Below are 21,315 nucleotides of genomic sequence, written 5' to 3'. Positions count from 1 at the left end.
TCAGACAATCATTTCATCTATTACCCAGGTCTACTAATCGCGACTAAAAACCCAATCAAGGAACAATAGTCACGGCCACAGTGAAATGCTGTTCACATAGTGATGTACCGCAAATAGTTTCTATTCAGCTGTCAATTTGCAGTCAATTTGCGATCGATGCGCGCTGCACTATTATCGAGATCGCTACTTCCTCCGATTGGCCTATATTGTGGTGACTACTGTTGTAACGCAAGATAATTTCATTTAAAGTTAATTATTATGTTATCGGCTCACTCACGTAACTGTTTGACGAGGAACTCGACTAGTTTCAAGCCATGCTAGAAGCTTATATTCATGAGCAGCATTCCGCGACAGACGATAGTTTCAAGCCATGCTAGACGCTTATATTCATGAGTATCACCATGCACACGTGGTGATTGTAGCGCTGCTACTGACTCTAGCATGGCTTGAAACTAGACGAGTTACTCGTCAAACAGTTACGTGAGTAAGCCGATAACGTAATAATTAATTTAGTATGTCTCATGAAAGTTATAACAGATTAAAGTTATCTGAAGGGTCTCTAAACAATTGGCTTCGGGCCCTCGTATGCCTCTGGCTAGACAACTGGCTGCTGCGTAATGTACCACAATCGCATAGAAAAACTCCTCTATTTGGTCCACAAATTATGGTTCAGGGTCTAAGAGTGCTGCGGGCAACGTAAAAGGTTACCGGGGCTCCGGCTCAAAGCAGGAGAAGGAACGGGGTGGTTTTTAGTCAGTAAGAGTCTGACACTCCCTCTCGCCTCGCCCAAGGCTTGAAAAGTCACTGGATGATTTTCCCCCATCAAAAAAAAAAAAAAAACGGTCTAAGAGTGCAGTGTTTATTTTTTTATGTTCGTAAACGCATCTACGATATAGGAGAAAATGTAGTATAGCCCTACAATGATAACAGAAAGCGTTAGGTTGAGTTTAATTTGCAGTTAGTGAGTTAAAAGCGATTAAGAGGTTAGTAAAAAGTGAGTAAGAAATGAATAAGAAGTGAGTAAATGTGAGTTCGACTTCACGGTTGGTGCGGTGGCTGGGCAACTGGCTGCCGCACAATGGGTAGCGGGTTCGATTCCCGCACGGAACAACTCTTTGTGTGATCCACAAATTGTTGTTTCGGGTCTGGGTGTCATGTGCATGTGAACTTGTATGTTTGTTACTCACGACACAGGAGAAAATACTAATGTAGGGCAATGTTTTAAAAAAAAAAGAAAAAGAAAGTTCGTCTAGTAATACACGTTGTATATTGTGATGACGTTCAATCATGAACAGCACACCACGATGCAAATACAGCGACGCGTCACAGTGATTAATGACATCGGCTTTCGGCTTACAGGATGCAAGGACAATGGACTGCCGGCTTTATATCAACCGAGGGTGATCAAATCCCGCTATTTAAACATCATTTTTGTTGGTATATTAAACATTTTTTCATATCGTATCGTATCATTACGTCTTTTATCCCAAAAGGGGTACAAACTACACCCACTGTACAATGTATACCCAGTTTTTACCGTTTATGTTATACGAGTAAGTCCCATGTAATAGGGGGTGAGCCCTTTGCCATATACTGGGCACAATTTCAGACTCCGTGCTACTACTGAGAAATTTTCGATAAACTGAAAAAAGTTCAACACTTTGGCCGCCTCGGGAATCGAATCAGGTATCTCTTGCTTGGCAGTCGCATTTGCGACCACTCGACCAAAGAGGCAGTCGGACATTTTTCATAATACTACTTAATAATAGGTTATATTGTTGTTTATACGACAATCACTGTACTAAATACATATATTGATAATAATGTTTTGGATAGTATATGTCACATCATATCATCAGCCTATGCAAGCTACTGAGCAAGAGTTTCTTCTCGTACGGATAAGATTTGAGCATTTATCACTATACTCGCTCAAGACAGATTTGCGATTTCAAACTTGTAATTAGAAATTTTATAATAAGATTTCCTCTCTTTGTTTTTAAAGTGGTAATTAGTAATAATTTTCTTTTGAGTGGCAATCGAACACACATCCCGTTAAACGAAAGCTAGTATTCCAGCCACTGCGCTAACGGTAGGTACATCCAATCTATTTTTACAACGGCTTTCTGTAAGTTTAAAAAGTATGTATTTCAAAACTGAAACAATGGTCGACAAGGTATTTGCTTATCGCATTCTCAAGAGATGAAACTTTTAATGAAAGGTACTAAAATAAACTCTTAAGTTCATAGAAAGAAGTTGAATGAAAATACTTTCAGTTCGTGGGTAGTAGTGAGTACATTTTTAACCGACTTCTCGGAAAAGGAGGTTCTCAGTTTGATCTGTATGTTTGTATGTTAATGTGTATGCGATTATCTCGCGTTCGACTGAATCGATTTTGATGAGGTTTTCAGCATTTTTTATTTAGAAGGTTTTAGGGATATTACCTGACTTAAAAAAGTTGTTGTTCCAGGATTCAGGTTTGGGTGGCATGTGTATGTTGTATGTTTGCACGCAACGCACCCATGACACTGGAGAAAATCCTAGTGTGGGGTAGCGTTAAAAAAGTCCACGTTTAGCAGACGAGTGGGAGATCGTATTGTAAATGGTTCAGATTTATCAAAGAACGCTACTACCCAGTCTCTGTTCCATAAGTGCAATTCTATAGTTGGCTCTTGCTATACCCGCAAGATGGAAGATGAGAAATGTTATTCTGTTGTACCAAATTTTATCTATGTTTTTCTAATTTCCATTTCAGTCATATTTATGGTCCTTACTGCCGTAGCCACAGACTTCCATTAGGGTTAATGGTCCATTAAACGGCGGTTTCATTGGTTCTATCTTTGTGGGTAAAGTACGGAGCATATTGTGGCGAAATGTCAAAGGACCTGTTAACATTTAGAAATGTTTCATATTTTGGTCGTGTTTAGATTATTGGTTAAGAATACCTTATTTTTAATTAATTAGTGTTAGTAGCCGTTGTTTGTATTTCAATTATGGTACATATGTTTATACATAAATAAATTGGAGCCGTTTCTAACGCACCGGATCAAAAATTTGTGGACCTACAAAGGTAATACATATTCCTATTGCAATTTCTTCCTTAAATACAAATGATATAACATGAGACTTAGGTGTTGGTCGAGGCTTTTGGTTATGAGGCTATTGACAGATACGACTATCGGCACAATGATTGCTGAATCTACCAATCTATCTATCTAATTACTATAAAATTAACTAAAAGCATACACTAAAATATAATACCGACGCACCGCAGCACAAGATTAAATAAAGATTAGCAATTAGTGTGATGAGTCGAACTCCATGGAACGTCAATGTGGACCGTGTCTGCAGGCTGATTGAATTTCCCGCTGTCAACGACACGGCGATGTGATGCGTGGCTCGAAAACCAGCGGCGCTGTACAGCAGCGACATTTTTATTTATAAAGGAGGTCATTTTAGTAATACATACATACATATCGTCACGCCTTTAATCCCCGAAGGGGTAAGCAGAGGTGCACATTATGGCACGTAATGCCACTGTGTACACCCACTTTTCACAATTTATGTTGTAAGTCCCATTTAATAGGTGGTGAGCCTATTGCCATATACCGGGCACATTTCCAGACTCCGTGCTACCACTAAGAAATTTTAGAAAAACCGAAAAAAGCCCAGTAATACTTCGCCCGACCCGGGAATCGAACCCGAGGCCCGGCAGTCGCACTTGCAACCACTCGGCCAACGAGGCAGTTTTAGTAATACTATACAAGTATACAGCGTGTTATCTATTTGCCTTCGAAGAGTACTTGAGTTCTTTGGTCACATCGCCAGAAAAGAAGGAAACAACCTCGAGCAACTTATGGTCACCGGAAAGGTTGACTGCAGGAGACCAAGAGGACGTACCAACTAGGTGGACTGACCAGATCCGAACAACCTTGGAGACCAACTTACACGTTGCCCTCCATTCGGCCAAGGAGAGGAAAAAGTGGCGTACAACTGTTCGGAGCAAGATCATCCCTCAAATAGGGAATCACGACCCTCAGTAATTAGGATAACGACGCGAGGAGGAGGAGGATACAGCGTAACAACAATTCCCCATATACATCGAGAAGCACTGTAGAATAAAGGTTGAATAGAATCTCTACACAAAGTTTCAGCTTAAAATATGTTTAAAAAATTTGGTAACAAATACTTGGTGTCGCATGGTTCTTGATTTTATAAATTTATAAACGTGTTACCACTACAGAAATCACTCGCTAATTACGAAACATTTCTTCTGTAAATCTGATCGCCTAGTGCCAGTATCTACCTAATTTTGATGACCGGTTTCTGGAATTTTATGTAGAATTTCATTCCCTGAAAACATGAGTTTTAAAAAACCCTTCCCGTATTGTTTCTTATGTTATCTAGAAACCGTGCACTTGATGTGTATACTACCTTTTTGTTCACCGTGTATATAAGGCGTTTTAAAATTATCTGCCACTCGTGCGCAGAAAAAAAAAAACCTCAACAATTTATATTGGTTATTGTAATATTCAAACATAACACTAACCCCGTTAAACCCTTGATCAGATAATTTTAGGACACAGGAACGGCTTAATCGATTTGGGTGAAAATTAGTGGAGAAGTAGCTTAGAACCAAGAGACGTTAGGATTTTTATCCGTCAAGATTATCCCCAAAAATCCTACGGGAACGGAAAGATGAAATTACGCGTACAAAGCTGCTAAGCTAATAAAAGATATGGGCTTGCTGTCATTGCAGCGGTAAATCCTTCTTTGAGAAGTGGCTTGAGAGGCGCCACGAAGTCCTCACCTACCGCCTAAAGCAGGTGCTTACCGGACATGGTAGTTTCGGTAGGTTCCTGTTCCTTATTGGGCGGGAGGAAACGCCCGGGTGTCATCACTGTGAGGACCGCCCGGAGGACACAGTAGAACATACGGTGGCTGTGCCCTGCGTGGGCTAGCACCGCCAAGTCCTCAGGGATGTGGTCGGCGACGGCGACCTCTCGCGCCCGGCACTGGTTCAGGCCATGGTGCGGAAGAACTGGGATGCCGTCTCCTCCTTCTGCGAAGCAGTCATGCTAGCTAAGGAGGAGGCGGGGCGCGTGAGAGAGCGAACCTCCTCACGCCCCAGCCGTCGCGAAGGACACTCCGGGCGTAGGGGATCCCGAGACGATCTCCGGCCACCGTAAGTGCGGGCCTGCGGACGGCAGCAAGGGTAGCTCACCGCCCGAACAGAACCAGACCCGTGCGTGCGGCGCGTCGCGTTTGCGCGCCTCAAAGAGCCATCAGACGATGGGGCCCAACAGGGCTGATGCCTGATCCGGAGCTGCGGACTACCTAGCGGGTTTACCGGGGCTACGGGAACGGAAAGACGAGATTACGCGTACAAAGCTGCGGAGCTAGTAAAAGATAATGACTGATGTTAAATAAAATCTCTTCTTTATTGATCTTTTATCATCCAAATTTCTAGAGAGAGAATTATGCTTCACTATGAATGGTCTCACAGAAAACCAGTGGTTCTGCCATGAGATTGAGGTTATTGGTGGCGTAATTCGCCCCCTCCCTCTATTCTAATTCCCAAAAGGCCAATAACGAATTTATACCACCTCTATTGCTGCGAGTATCCGTTCGGTGCAAATTGCTTAACATCATGTGATCAGTTTGAATGTTTGTTTTCCTGTCCCACAAGTTCTCAGGTTTATATGACCCTTACAAAATCTATTAAAAGTAGTTTGATTAACTAAAAACAAGTTAATGAAGTAAGGCTAAACACTGCTACATTCGTAGCCTTGGCTATGGCTACGGCGTAGCAAGTTACAGTCACCTACGACGTGTGCTACGCCGTAGCAAACTTACTACGAGATGTAAGCCTCTTACTTTGGCACAAAATTACTACCGTACCGTACGTTATTAAATTACTAAGGGAAATATGTTTTTAATGAAAACTATGTGAGATTGCTTCTTGGGTTAAACAAGTATTATTGAGAGGTATGATGGATTTTTCGACAAATTATCTACTGGCAAAAGCTTAATCCACCATTACATGGGACTCATAAGTGGGTGTTACATTGTATGTGTACCATGAAAGGCATAAAAGGCGTGAAGTTATGTTATAGTTATGTGATCAGCGTAAATTAATTGCGTCAACTCACACTACAATATAAACAATATACCCCTCCCACTCCCTTTTCACTGTAGAACTTAATTTTCCTTTATTACTACTACAAAGTGCCTCTTAGTCACCGAGCAAATAGTCATCAATAGTAATTTTAGTACAAAACAGGGTTGTCACTAAATTTCAATTACACACGTGTTTGCCATCGTCCGTTTGTTTTATGGCCCAATATCTGGGACGGCCCTATCACTTTAGCTTTAGACTTGATAGGCCATTTTTTGTTCGAAGAACTCCGTTGCAGGCTCTACGAATTATACGTTTTATTGTATTAGTAGTTTAACTGGTTGTACATATGTATAAATAAGGTAGAAGAGTCATGTAGTAGAGCTATATACGAGTATGGCGTGGTGGCACGGACCCATCTTTCCATATAAAAAACATAGCTTAGCTGAGTCCGTTTTCATTAGTGCTAAGCTATGTGTACCAATGAATATGATTGGTGGAAGTCAACAGCACCGTAGCATAGCACATCTCTGATGGAAAATCACCCTAAAAACTGCACTTACTTATATATTTCATCTATACAAACAGTTGATCAGTTGGAGAAAACGGAATTCGATTAGCAAGAGTGTTGATTGAGGAATGATTTCCATCATTCCATTTTTAATTAAAACGAGAGGACACAAATGGAAGTTGGAATCGCACAATTATTTCACTCGATGGATTCTGTAATTTTATACTTTGGTAAGTAATTAAAGGCTTCTCTTAAACTTGGGAGTTTTGTTAGGAACACAATAATTGTTTTTGGCGACCCTCGCTACCCGTACCTATGTAACTACTTTATTGTCAAGTAACCTTTTGTTAATTTGTTGTAACTATGTCTGTTTCTAAGTTACTTAAGTTATTTGTAGATGTAGAAATAGTTACATATAGCTTCTGCTGGCGGTTTTGCTCGCGTTTATGTATACTAAATGTCTTCAAAATCCGTTCAGTAATTTCAGCGTGATTGACGGACAAACAGCCAAATAATCAACTTTCACATTTATAATAATAGTGTGATAGTGTGATTGGGCCTTTTGATATGAGGGTATGAGGGCTATAGGTATTATAGTGAACTCTCTTTTATTTGCAATTTATATTATTGCGATCAATTTTAGGCTGTAACATGCTGTTTAAATTTACCAGATCTGCGGATTATTTTGTTTTAGTAAGAACTACTAAGTAGGTGCTGGAATGAGTGCCTTCAAGAGTGAATAGGTGGCTTATAGGTAGGCGTGCTCCATCGTAGGCCGCATCAAGCATTGTAGTGGCTAAACATCAACACACAAACAAAAAACAAACAAACACGTTTTCTTTCATTTACCCCATTCTCATTACAGAATTTTAATAGAAAATGTTTTTAAAAAAACAAGAAACATAATTGCAACTTGCATTCCCAGTTTGCGGTAAAATGGAAACCACAGAGCGGTGAACTTAATTAGTCAGCGCAGTCAAAGACTTAAATTTTAATATAAATAAAGTTCATACTTTCCTTTGTAAGTATTCTTTGTGGGGGGGGGGGAGAATAGGAGTTAGGTAATAAGAGGAGGGGGTACCTCCAAGCAATTAAACAACAGATATTAACAACACCTGGTTCTCTGTATTTGTAGCAGAATGGAATACATTTGCCGTTACTCCCTTTCCCCGGTTGTCATAAGAGCTGATTAAGGGACTACACATTTTATAGAGGCTAAAGGTACGCGTCGTACGCATCGCACGCAACGGATTTTACTTTGTCTTGTATAGAAACTCATACAACTGCGTCCACTGATCCGCATCGTACGCACCGCATCATCAGCAATGCCTACATGCGATGCGTACTTATGACGTCATACGGAATGTGTACGATGCGCGCGATACGTACGATGCGGACCTGTGGACGCTTGCCTTAAGCAGCAAAACCCTCTTGATCTTTTTAAACAGCGGCTTTCAGCCCACCGGCTACACGTGACTATGGAAAAGATATTTTTTGTAAAATAGTCCAGTAGTTGAGTTCCACGGGTTGTGAAGTACGAATGTGACTTCTTCTTAGTGAGTTTTTTATACCGTCATGGTGTGTTTGTCATGGTGGCAAGAATGCACACAGTCCACCTGATGTTAAGTGGTTACCGTGGCCTATGAACGCTTGCAACACATGGGACATTACATGCGCCTTGCTGACTCTTAAGGAACCCATGTTCCACTCCATTCTTGAAGTAGCATATAGGGAAAGCCTCGCCAGGGAGTTCATTCCAAAATCGGAGGGTCCTTGTGACGAAATTCCTCTGAAACCGAACTGTACTCCTTGTCGGTGGCGCGCGCTGCGATGGTAGAAGTTATATTTCAAGTTTATTTAGATATTACTTATTACTTACATTATTCTTATTACATAGAACTCAGCTTAAATTATAGTAAGTCTGAAATCAATCATAAACCATACGTCTGTAGCAAGCGTACAAACAAGGTTTTTAGGTAGCATTATTGAAAAGGTAATATTGGCTGAAACGGAAATTGAACCCAAAAACCTTTGTGATTACACGGCGGTCGAGACAGACAATGCAAAGCAGACAATAAACGTAAAATGTGATAACTAAACGGAATAGTTTAGAAAACGAACCGGTCGGGATAATTGCAAAGTTAAGTGAATGTCTCTCGACGTGCGTTGCAGAACAAGTTCTTCCGTACAACGCAAGAGATTCAGTACATCCACTTCGTAATGGAAATAGATGGAATGATTTAGGAATAAGTGAGTAGACTTAAGCTATTAATGCCTCGTTGGTCGACTGGTTGCATGTTCGACTGCCAGGTAAGGGGTCTCGTGTTCCATTCCCGGGACAGGCAAAATATAGCTAGGCATTTTCGGATTTTTCAAAAATTGCTCAGTAATAGCACTGAGTCTGAAATTCTCAAATTCATATTTTATTTTTTTCTCAATCATTTCATGTTGTACAGAGTAGCACTATTGGTATCATTTTATTATGTCACCAGTTTGTTTCAGTAAAACGAACAACAAACGCTGGGAGTGCTGCTGTCTTTTATTTTTTTATTTGGCGTGAAGTTTACAGCGCTGTCGTTACATAGACTGTTCAGTTTTTAGATTACTTTCTTTTCTTTTAGTTTTCATAGTCCTTCATTCAATGTGTCCCTTTTTTAAGGGAGGAGAATCATCCAACGACTTCTCCCACTTTTGGCGAGGCGAGAGGGAGTGTCAGACTCTTACTGATTAAAAACCAACCCGTTCCTACTCCTGCTTTTCGAGCCAGAGCTCCGATAACCTACTACGCAGTCCGCAGCATTCAGGTGTTCTGGTTATTTATATTTTTTCTTTAATTAGTAAAACTATTGGTCAAGTGGTCATTCATGCGAGTAAAAAGGTCTTAGGTTCGATTTTAAGTTTGCACAAAACCTTGATCTTGTATCTTTCTATTCCAAGTTTTAATTTAGCAAAAAGTGAACGTGGTTTTGTTACACGATAATATATATTTTTATTACTAGAAGGTTTCGAATTGGAGCATAGCAAAAAATAAATTGGATTGCTCCTGTGACACCTAGACAGACAAGGTACTTAGGGAATTTGCAATATTTCATGTAATAGAAAAATGTATTACTCTATACGTGACATAACTTCACATTTATTTTATTTGTGAATTCGGATTTGGTTTTCTGAAAATCTCACAAAGAATGCTAAAATATTCGGGTGCTTTTCCACCAGAGATGTGCTATGCTACGTTGCTGTGGATGCGTTTAGCTTACACCAATCATATTCACTGTAACTCGAAACTAGTAGAGCTTTTCTCCATTACTTTACGTAAGTAAACCGTATTTTTTAGTTAATTTAGTAAGTCCCACGAGAGTTATTATAAAAAAAACTAAAAGTTATGTTCGTAAAGTATTTATAATTTCAACGAACATCAAGTGTTGAAGGCGTTGTCATATTAAAAATCTTGTTATAATTTGAAAAGGACAGCCATTGAAGCTACGAAGTTGATGGGATAGTAAATAAAATATTGACATGTACTTGTATGCTCACGGTAACTATTGGTTACCGTGCAACAACAAAATGGCGTATTTTTAAGTTATTTTTATAGACCGAGAGTGAGTTGAGGATTTTTATTAATAACTAGTACCTTCATATTAGAATTTTCTTTTTGTTAAACTGTTTTAATAAACTCTCTATTCTACCAATCAAGCCTTTACGTTTAATATCAATAATGGAAATAGTTGTGGAAAACTGTTAGTTAATACTGGATGGTCGTCAAGATCAAGATTGTGTACCAAATATTAAATCGATCTGTGATTGCAAGAAGTGGGTGACATTCCAATTACTTACTAATTTTGACCTAAACAAATGGGGCAAGATAAATAAAACCGTTTTGCAGAAGGCAGTACTCCTCGAAACGGCACTTATTGTGAGGAGGTTTCTGTCTCTGGAGCCCTAACCTAAGCTTGGACCATGCTCCCGCTACTGGTCGGCTCCTATTTTTTTTAAATATTATCTTATTTTGTATTTTGTAAGTAGTATTTAAAAATGTAATTTTAGACAATTTTAAATAATTAAAGCTAAAACTCACCTCTTTGTCTGTCATAAGCGTTTATACATTCGCTGGTCTGGAATTGGCTGATGAGGGCAGTCTTCCCGACTCCTGGCGCTCCAATCATGGCGACTCGGTGACACGCCACCGGCTTGCGTTCTTGAGACTCAGGCGCTGACTGCGCAGGCGAAGACGGGGCTAGACTACCTGATCTTGATCGGCGGCGTCTGAAGGAGTCACCTCTGTTGACTATGCCTGGAAAAGAGGAGCTATGGTTATTACGTATAAAAGATTCGGCGGTTTTCTATTCTTATTTCTAGTTTAGAACCAGTATTTCCTAGGAGTCACTGTATTTTTATTGTTCACTAGCTACTTCCACGCAGTTTCACCCGCTCTGCTTGGCTGGGCCCCATCTAGACTTAGTACAAAATGTTCCTAAAATATAAACTACGGAATTGCAAGTCAAGATTTTTTTTTATAACGTCACGCCTTTTATCCCCGAAGGGGTAGACAGAGGTGCACATTAATGCACATTATGCCACATTTCACAATTTATGTTGTAAGTCCCATGTAATAGGTGGTGAGCCTATTGCCATATACCGGGCTCATTTCCAGACTCCGTGCTACCACTGAGAAATATTCGAAAAACCGAAAAAAGCCCAGTAATACTTTGCATGACCCGGGAATCGAAATCGAGACCCCTTGCACTTGCAGCCACTCGGCCAACGAGTCAGTAAAGATAAAGATTTCATGAACGTGCGAAATCCCTGTTGGCATATGTAATGAGTTGAAACCGTGTGTTTATGTGTTACTGAACGGTTTAGTAATTTTCAGGAGTGTTTTTTATAGACACGTTTCTGTGCTTTATATACTGGTGTACATATTTGCTATGTGATGGAAGCTGGTGTAATAAAGATAGGCGTATAATGTAGTAAGAAAAAAATATAATTTTCCGGTCTTGTATATCAATAATATATGTAACATATCGTCTTTCAGTGCCCGAAGAGGTAGGCACATAATGTTTTCATATTAAGTGTCGTGAGACATACTAAATTAACTAACTATGGTTTATTCACGTTTTAGAGAAAATAACTAGTTTCGAGTCAATGAGGGACTCTTCTACACTCTATAAGTGACAGACATAGAATGTCTGTTTATATGTCTAAGTCTATATCTTGAGAATATAGAAGAGTCCACGATAGTTAATTTTGAAACTAGTAATGTATATTATATCGTTTATGTTTTAAGTCCTAAGTATAAGGCGTGTCATTTTTAGTTAATTTAGTATGTCTCATGATAGTTAATTTGGGCTTAATTTAGCACATAATGTATATTCATTATGTTTTAGGTCCTAAGTATAAGGCGTGAGCCTATTACAATACACCGGGGCATCATTCTAAGCTCCGTACTAAAACTTTATTTTTTTAATCAAAAAATAAATCACATATTAATTAAAATCACACCAATAAAAAAAAACACTCATATTATCATAAAACTTGCTTAACCCGGGATTTGGACACTAGACCAGCTGCTCAACAATGACTACTTGACAACAAGACCGAAGCAACATCAAAAAGAAGTCCTTATTTAAAAAATATATCATCCTCAATTTTTGATAAAAAACAATACAGTCGTTTCAATCTAAAACATGAAAGGGTTTCAATTTCGGGGTTTTTTGGGTCAAGCGGAAAATTTTGTCGAAGGGTTTTGTACTAAAGACCGGTGTTAATGAAAGACCCTGGCAATTAGACGTAATACCCGGAAATTTTACTAAGTGATGGCCTGTTTGGACCCTTGGATTTTTCTAACCCTTTTTTTTTCTCGAAATGTATTAGGTATTTTGTGTAGGTACTAGATTTGTTGATAAAAACGTTAAATATTGAATTATGTATTTTCATTATAATAAACATATATTTAATATTGTGATATGAACGTAACGTACGTAACACGAAAAAAAAAATAGGAAAAAAATAAAAACTAACTGACAACGTCGAAGAAATTGTCCTCATCAGAGCCGTAAGGTATGGTGCCAAAATACTGGTAGCATTGCCACGTTGAATGGCAGTGCTCCCTTTGCCCAAGGTAGAAGCAAGCCTTTCGGTCACCTGAAGTGTCAACCATCCTCTTTACAATATCTTCAAAGTCAAAGTCAAAATTATTTATTTCAAATAGACCAGGAAGGCACTTTTGAACGTCAAAGCAAATATAATAATATTAATAACGTCTGTCTGTCGGTCAGTCCTCTAGTGAAGCTATTTGCTTTAGAAATTAACCTCGAGGACTCTTTGTAAAGACAATACTAATCTAATATTATTTCTTTACAATTGAACATACTTTTTTAAAGAAATTGTATGTGGCATACTATAATAATTTATTCTATTTTAATTACAAAATACACCCATTTCTTTCACCCGAAAATCATACCCAGATAATTTTTGCCGATCGGAAAATCAAACCCAAATACTTAATTCCCTTATAAAAATACCCGAAAACATTGTACTAACTTTACTCCTGATTGGTTCGCATACGGAAATACACTGGTTTTATGAGTACTTAGGATTTCTTGCTACGGTCGGCCATTCGTTAGTGGTTTACGTCAATGCCCGTTGCGTATGAGTGTATGACCAATATAAATCAAGTATAACGTCACTCTCGCTATATTTGGATTCCGTGCACTCATTTCCAGGCAAAGGGCCGTTTGTTTCGGTGATTTAATTCGTGTTTTTTTTTATATAAGCTGGTAAACAAGCAAAAGGGTCACCTGATGGTAAGCAATCGTCGCCACCCATTGACATCTGAAACACCAGAGGCGTTACAATTGCACACAACGAAACACACAATGCAAGCGTTGTTTCACGTCGGTTTTCTGTGAGGCCGTGGTATCACTCCGGTCGATTTGTGCCGAAGCATGGTTCGCCCACACTTTTGGCCGAAAAGATTATGTTGTTGTGGCTTGAAGTCAGGGAATATCCATAAAAGTCTAATACATTCTCCTTAATGTGAAAAATACTATGCTGAAAACCGCAATCAAAATCGGTTCAGCCAAACGCGAGATAATCGCGCACAAACATACGTACATACATACATACATACTGAAGGCAGTTTCCTTTTTTAAGTTCATGGATAGACGAAAATTACGATAATCTTACTAAATAATGAGTATTCGTATGAGTATACTACTCCTTAAAACTGAATTAGAGACTAACCATTCAACCAAAACAAGACCTTATTACCAAATAGCCAAAGAGTAAATTAATTCACGCAGCTCGGATCAAACTTTTACGATTTGAACACATCAACCTAAGAATAACCAGTATAAACTGACCGTCGAATGTGTGGAAAGACCATACAAAGCGAGACCATGATAAACTGGTTCAGTATACCTTGATGTGCAGGGTAATGATAGCGAACCGACATGCTTTATGACTTTCATTCTAAAATAAGATTTACTTTCATTTAGATTAATGGTAGAACAAATAAATTACTTTTATTCCTGAATTCATGTTCGGTTACCTGGTTTAATTGGGGGTATAAAGTTAATTTATAGTTTGTGCTAAATATAGTATTTTGTTTACGTGAAGTCTAGATTTTTTTAATTGAAATTGGTATTAGAATGTCGATTTTTATGCAAAATCATAATTCACGAGTTGCAACTGTCGCACTGCTGAGGAAATAAAGGGCATTAATCACCACACTTACTCAATGAGGATTGGCGATTTCAAACAGCGATTTTTACAAGTGAAACGACTTGCGTTGTGTTTCGTTGTATGAGTGAGGTTACCATCCCAATCTTCCCAAACACCAATTCCTCAACAACCCTTAAATTACCACCCATCAGGTCGGCAACGCACTTGTAATGCCTCTGGTGTTTCAAGTGTCCATGGGCGGCGGCGATTGCTTACCATCAGGCGATCCGTCTGCTCGTTTACCGGCTTATACTATAAAAAAGTTAGGAAGTAATTCGTGTACTATAATAAGTATATGAAATAATTTTAGAATTTAGTAGGTAGCTATTGTACAATGAAATCTCAAGCAGCCTCGTGTAGCAACGGGTTCGGTTCTGACGTCAAAAGCGACGTGTTTACAAACTGTGTGCTGAAACCCTTGCTTGTTTATACCACTAAATCCGTCCAGCGCTTTCTTAAATTAATTCTGGACCAAGGTTTGTGTGTTTCCAGTCATGACTTTACTGTGTAGCTTTTAAATATCGGTAGTGTTTTTTGATATAGTGCGGTCAACGAGCTGACGGATCACCTGGTGGAAACAATCGGTGTCCCCACAAAGGAGTTGGGATGCGTTTGGTTTCCACCAATCATATTCATTGGTACACATAGTTTAGCACTGGAGGAAATGGGTATAATAATATAAAAAACATACCTTACTTGATAAGGTATGTTTTTTATATAGAAAGATACGTTCTATAGTTGTGTGCTCTGGATGAATTCCCTATCATAAATGCATCACATACTTGAGTTGCGTATCTTCCTCGTGGAGCTACTTTGCGGCGACACATCTTCATAGCATCGGTACATAGCTTAATATCAATTTGAGTACAATGGATGGTCTTATCGATATCTTCAGAATCGCAAAAAACATTTTTTAAAAAGAGTAACGGTGGAATTTCTTGCTCGTTCTTCTCCATTCGAAGTAAACTTTGGAACGAGCACCTAGCTTCACTGACAGACAGACTGACGGACAATTCAATTTGATGTTTCAAAAGTGCCTTATTTAGTATTAATTGAAATAAATGCTTTGACTTTGACTTTGACGCAGGGAGCCAGTGGATTTAGATGGGGGCTTGTCGTTCTACGTGGAGGACTAAGGGGAAGGCCTTTGTTCAACAGTGGATGTCTTCTGTCTGATGATGATGGCGATGGATGGTGGACTTTATCACACACGGCGAATTTTTCTTTTCTATTCTTTACCCTTCCTATTGCTTATTTGGAAAGTTTATGACTATATTTATTAATTAATTTATTTTAATTTTACTCATTTTTATTATGTTTTTATTTTTTAAAAAGCCTTGCCCCACATTATGTTTTTCCCCTGTGTCATGGGTGCGTTTACAAACATACAATTTCAAATACACATGACACTCAGACCCGAAACCACAATCTATGGATCACACAAAGAGTTGTTCCAAGCGGGACATTTGAACCCGCGACACGTTGCACAGCAGCCAGTTGCCTAGTCACCGCGCCAAATGTGTAGTCAAAATTACACAAATTAGAATTAGTTACGTCAAAAACAATTTCAGATATTAAACAAGTTCACCTCAATCTCGGTAAGCTTTTGATCAGAGTTGAGTACTATGTCTAAAGTATCCACCATCCGTACCACTTCCAAATATTTAGCCTTACCAACTATTTCTGCTGTCAACCGCATTCTGGTATACTTTAGTAGCCTGGTTTTGCTTGCAAATGTAATCTATATTAATTTACTTTTGCATTGTAACGTATTATAAGTAAGTTACAAAGAATTTATGACTATGAGCCCAGTGTGGCTTGACAGTCTACGTGAGCAGCCGCCGTCAGAGTCATTTAATGTTTACTTAACCCATTCCTCAGAAATGGTTTTCGAAACAAATTCGTTACTAAGGAATAATTTAAGGAATCATTAAATGTCTGAGCACGGTAGTAAGTCAACAATATTATGTATGTATTTTATGTCATAAATTTTAAAATTTAAATGCTTTCGGTGATAAGTGGAAAAAATTGTATCTTAGGCTGGAAACTGATCACTTATTTCATAACATACTAAAACAAACAAACAAACTATGAACCTTTGTACTATAAAGATCTATAAGTAAGGACCTAATTCGCTAGTGGCGCCATCTGTCTAGCGCAAAAATAGTTTTTATTCACAAAGGAAACTGTCACAAGTGTACATTTGGTGTTGGGAATAAAGTAAAAAATACTCGTACTGTGACACACTGTCACATGTTTCTTCAGTATTTTGAACTCGCAAAATAAATAGTACGAGAGCACGAATTTACATTTGAATGGGAACCTCGTTTTGAAAATCCTGTAATTTATTCCTTTGCTGTAAAGCAGGGATGCAGGGATACGAAAACAAAGTTATAGAGATTAAAGGTTTAAAACAGAAGTTTTTTATGGTATAAGCCAGTAAACGAGCAGACGGATTACCTAATGGTAAGCAATCGTCGCCGCTCATGGACACCCAAAACACCAGAGATGTTACAAGAGTGTTGCCGGCTTTTTAGGGGTTAGGCATTTAAGGGTTTTAGGAAGATTGGGGAGGGTAAATGGGCCTCCGGTAACCTAACTCACACAACGAAACACAACGCAAGCGTTGTTTCTCGTCAGTTTTCTGTAAAGCCGTGGTATCACTCCGGTCCAGCCGTGCCATTTGTGCCGAAGCATGGCTCTACCACACTTAAAATACCCTTTTTTTTTTTTTTTTTTTTTTTGAGGTGGGAAAATCATCCAATGACTTCTCCCGCCTTGGACGAGGCGGGAGGGAGTGTGTCTCTTACTGACTAAAAACCACCCCGTTCCTTCTCCTGCTTTGAGCCGGAGCCCCGGTAACCTTTTACGTTGTCCGCAGCTCCGGACTTAAAATACCCTGGGGTTCACTAATGGTCTTTGAAAGTTCAGAGTTTAGAGAATGGCGATTCATTCCAAATCATATATATAAACATACAACTTTTGATTTTAACCAAAGATCAGAACAAAGGTGAATTGGTGAACGTTTATCTTCATAAGAATAACGCATGGATAAGAATTTCTACAATGCTTTTCAAAGATTACACAGAATCTATACGTTCATTCGACTTGCACATTAAACTGCAAGTAATAAAGACTAATATCCTTTGCTATACCACTTGGAGAAATATAGAATAAGATTGTATTGACTTATAAACCATATAACGTTCATGCAATTTTGCTCTTTTACTTATAGATGATAAAGTCTAACTCTGAATGCAGTTCTGAGAGTTGACCCTTACCAATCGAGGAAATGGCTGTCCACGTGACACATACACATACAGAATTTATTATTAATGCTTCTACCGGTACGTGTATTGGAGCTGGTATGAAGAATTCGAATAGTTTGTTTATTGAAAACGTCCTCTGGAATAGCTGGAAACGAGTTTAGTATTCTGCAAGATTATTATGTGAAAGTATTGTAATGTTTTAAGTGATCACTTTCGAAGAAAAAGAAGAAGGATTTGGCGTTCAAGTAATCATTTTCAAAGATTTCCTGTAAAGGATTTGTTTGTTGTAAGTGTGATTAAAGAAGGGTTTATTTAATTTTCGGGCCACGCAAAATATTAATGCTTCGTACTTTTTTAAACGATACAATAAACAATATTTTTATAATAACTATCGTGAGACATACTAAATTAAATAAAAATCACGGCTTACTCAAGTACATTAATGGAGAAAAGCTGTAGTTTTGAGTCACAGAGGGACTCTTCATCGTGGGCAGCGTGTGCAGACGCGGCGAAACTAGTAGAGCTTTTCTTTATTACTGTACGTGAGTAAACCGTGATTTGTAGTTAATGAACAGTAAATTGTTAATGGTTAGGACACGTTTATGAAATAACTAGCTACTTCCGCGCGGTTTCACCCGCTCTGCTTGGCTCCTATTGGTCATAGCGTGATGTTTTATAGCCTATAGCCTTCCTCGATAAATGCACTACCCAACACAAAAAGAATGATTCAAACCGGACCAGTAGTTCCGGAGGTTAGCGCATTCAAACAAACAAACTCTTCAGCTTTATAATATTATAAAGTCGTCGGTGTCTGATTAATATTTCCACAGAAACAGTAGGCCTAATCTCAACTACATAAACATAGGTGTTATATTATACAAAAATAATAATTATCCATGTCAAAACAAATGTCTGGGGTTTGTCTGTCCGTCAGTAAGCCTGTCCAACACTCGGTATTGTTTTCATCAGTCAATTCATCATATTTTTTTAGAAACGGTGGTTTTAATAAAATATATGAACGTTTTGCATGTTATTTGTAAATTATGACGAAATAGCTCTAAACAGATTTGGATAAAGTTTGGCATGTAGGCTGGAAGAATCCGGAGCTGCGGAATACCTAGCGGGTTTACCGAGGCTCCGGCTCGAAAAGCAGCAGTAGAAACGGGGTGGTTTTTAGTCAGTAAGAGTCTGACACTTCCTATCCTCGCCCAAGGCAGGAGAAGTCATTGGATGATTTTCCTCCCTCAGAAAAAAAAGGCTGGAAGGATACCTAAGTTGGTAATTTAAAGATATTTTGAGTTCAGGAAAATTGTTCGGTTTATCTTCATTTATCAAATCGGAGGTTACCAGAGGTCATAATATCGCCTTAAAATCATCCAATGCCTTCTGCCGTCTTGGGCGAGGCGAGAGGCAGACTCTTACTGACTAAAAACCACCCCGTTCCTACTCCCGCCTTGGAGCCAGAGCCCAATAGCCCGCTAGGTTATCCGCAGCTCCAGGAAATAAATACATAGCTAAAGTCAGGAAGAAAAACTAGTTAATAATTAAAAGGGTATGAAATATTTTACATTGCTCGTGTAGGCTGTTTGGATTTAAAACAATAAATATTGCTCGCTATATGTACGGTACCGTATTGGATGTGTTTTATAAACTTTTTTCATAGAAGTTATTTATTGTACGATTTTAGGGTGTGGTTTGAGTGATGGCGTGTAGCGATTATGGAAGGAGAATTAGAGTAAGCGGATGTATGATTTAAAATAAAATGATGAATCGTGGGTGAGCCATGCTTCAGCACGAATGGGCCGCCTCGACCGTAGTAACGGCTTCACAGAAAAACGACGTCAAACAACGCTTGCGTTGTGTAAGTGAGGTAACCAGGGGGCCTACTCTAATTCGTCCGAAACTTCGCAAATTTCGTACTACAATTCCATTTATTGCGAACCTTTATGAACTAAAATGAACGAATGAAATGAAGATAAATAAATAGGTTTTGATTTGAAATTAAAAATAATAAAACGTTATTTTAAGTAATTTCATTAGTAAATCAATAAAACCTACGGCCGAAAATTAAACGAAACTTCGGATTCGAAAATCGGAGTAGGCCCCCAGGTCGTAGGGAAACGACGTGTTGTGGTGACATGAAGCGACAACACGTCTGCTGCTGACTTATGCTGTCCGCTTCTAACTTGTACCTTTACCCTAAAAAGAAAACTAGACTCAAAATGCGACTAATAAACTAAAAGCTTCACAAACATAAACCGGCCGAAACTACGTCACGAAACACAGATAGCAACAAATGTGACACATTGAGGTGCCACCCTGTATAAGGGTAGGGCCACACTACACTAAACAGCCGCGGTTTTTTAACCGCGTGAGTTTGTAAAGCCAAAATTTTAATTGCTAATGTTATGTCCCGCGAATGACTTTTGAAAATGTTACAAAATTACGGTATGTCAAATTTGTTAGTAAATAGGAACGCAACCATATTAGTATTTTGTGTCTGTGGCGCTGTCTACATGTAATGTCTTTGTCATGTTAACTTTCTTTTGTTTTGCCGCGTTTTTTTTTCACAAGTGAAATAAACTTCCATTTAAAAGTTAAATACGTTTTAATTATTTACCACAACCACGATTCATATTCCTTTAAAATTAATAGTTGCCACATTGAAACGAATACGAGCGGCCAAATATGCGGTTTATTTATTTTTAAACCTTTTTTAATAAGCTGTGTTACAAAATTAAAGCTAAAATCACGAATTTATAGTTTACAGAGAACTAAGCGGTTTTAACCACTGAAAGTTGAAAATATCGCGGGCGAATTTGTGGTATAATATAACATCAGTGGTTTCGCAGCTGGTAACCGCCGTGGTTTAAGCATAGTGTGGCCATAGCCTAAATTCGATTATTCCTTATCTCAATGACGTCACTACAGTAAAATTCTCTTTGATGTCAGTAACACATTTATTTAAACGTTTACGACTGCTAGGTGTCCCTCGCCTCTAGTCAACTCCCGCACAATCGATTCTGATACGCTTTTGTTTCTATTCGATTCTCGGAATCGAAATTGTAACTTTGATTGTGAATTGAAATGTGTTTTCGCGAAATGTTTGCTAATTAAATGCGATGTTACTTCAAAGGTTTTCGTTTTGTATCGTTAAGATTTTGTGTAACACGACTTTGATTGCCTTTGGCTGTGTTTACGTTAAATGAACGATAAAAAAAATGAACCTACATTAAATTAACATTCACTTTTCATGAGCTATCTTCATCTGAAATAATTAATAGTCGTATAACGGACACAATTTTAGGATGCTTTTTTTTTTCAAATTAAATCACATCACATCACATGCAGTAGTGTACAATGTGGTCTACAATTTTAATCTATACTCTATACTATAATTTATAAAGCTAAAGAGTTTGTTTGTTTGAACGCGCTAATCTCCGGAAGTATTGGTCCGATTCGGATAATTGTTAATAATGATTTAGTGTTGGATATAAACAAAACATCACGCTATGACCGAAAGAGGTCGAGCAGAGCAGGTGAAACTGCGAAGTAGCAGTAAGTACAGTAATATGTCTCAACATTTAAAAAAAAATTGAATCTGACGGATCACCTGATGGTAAGCGATCAGCGCCGCCATGTCATCCTATGAGTCCTTTTGGGCATCGTAAAAGTACTTAATCTTTGTCTGTGTTTCT

General features: G+C 38.5%; 1 protein-coding gene across 1 annotated transcript in view; it reads right to left on the bottom strand.

Moving 5' to 3' along the window:
- Positions 1–21,315, bottom strand: part of LOC118272641 (GTP-binding protein REM 1) — a 149,276-nt gene that overhangs the window by 14,513 nt on the left and 113,448 nt on the right. Inside the window, exon 2 of the mRNA XM_035589260.2 lies at positions 10,702–10,917. Within this exon, the coding sequence (XP_035445153.1) occupies positions 10,702–10,917 (216 nt within the window). The remainder of the gene's footprint in view (positions 1–10,701; positions 10,918–21,315) is intronic.

The sequence above is a fragment of the Spodoptera frugiperda genome, chromosome 4, assembly GCF_023101765.2.
Source record: "Spodoptera frugiperda isolate SF20-4 chromosome 4, AGI-APGP_CSIRO_Sfru_2.0, whole genome shotgun sequence".
Lineage (NCBI taxonomy): Eukaryota > Metazoa > Arthropoda > Insecta > Lepidoptera > Noctuidae > Spodoptera > Spodoptera frugiperda.
This window is presented reverse-complemented; position numbering and strand designations above follow the sequence as displayed.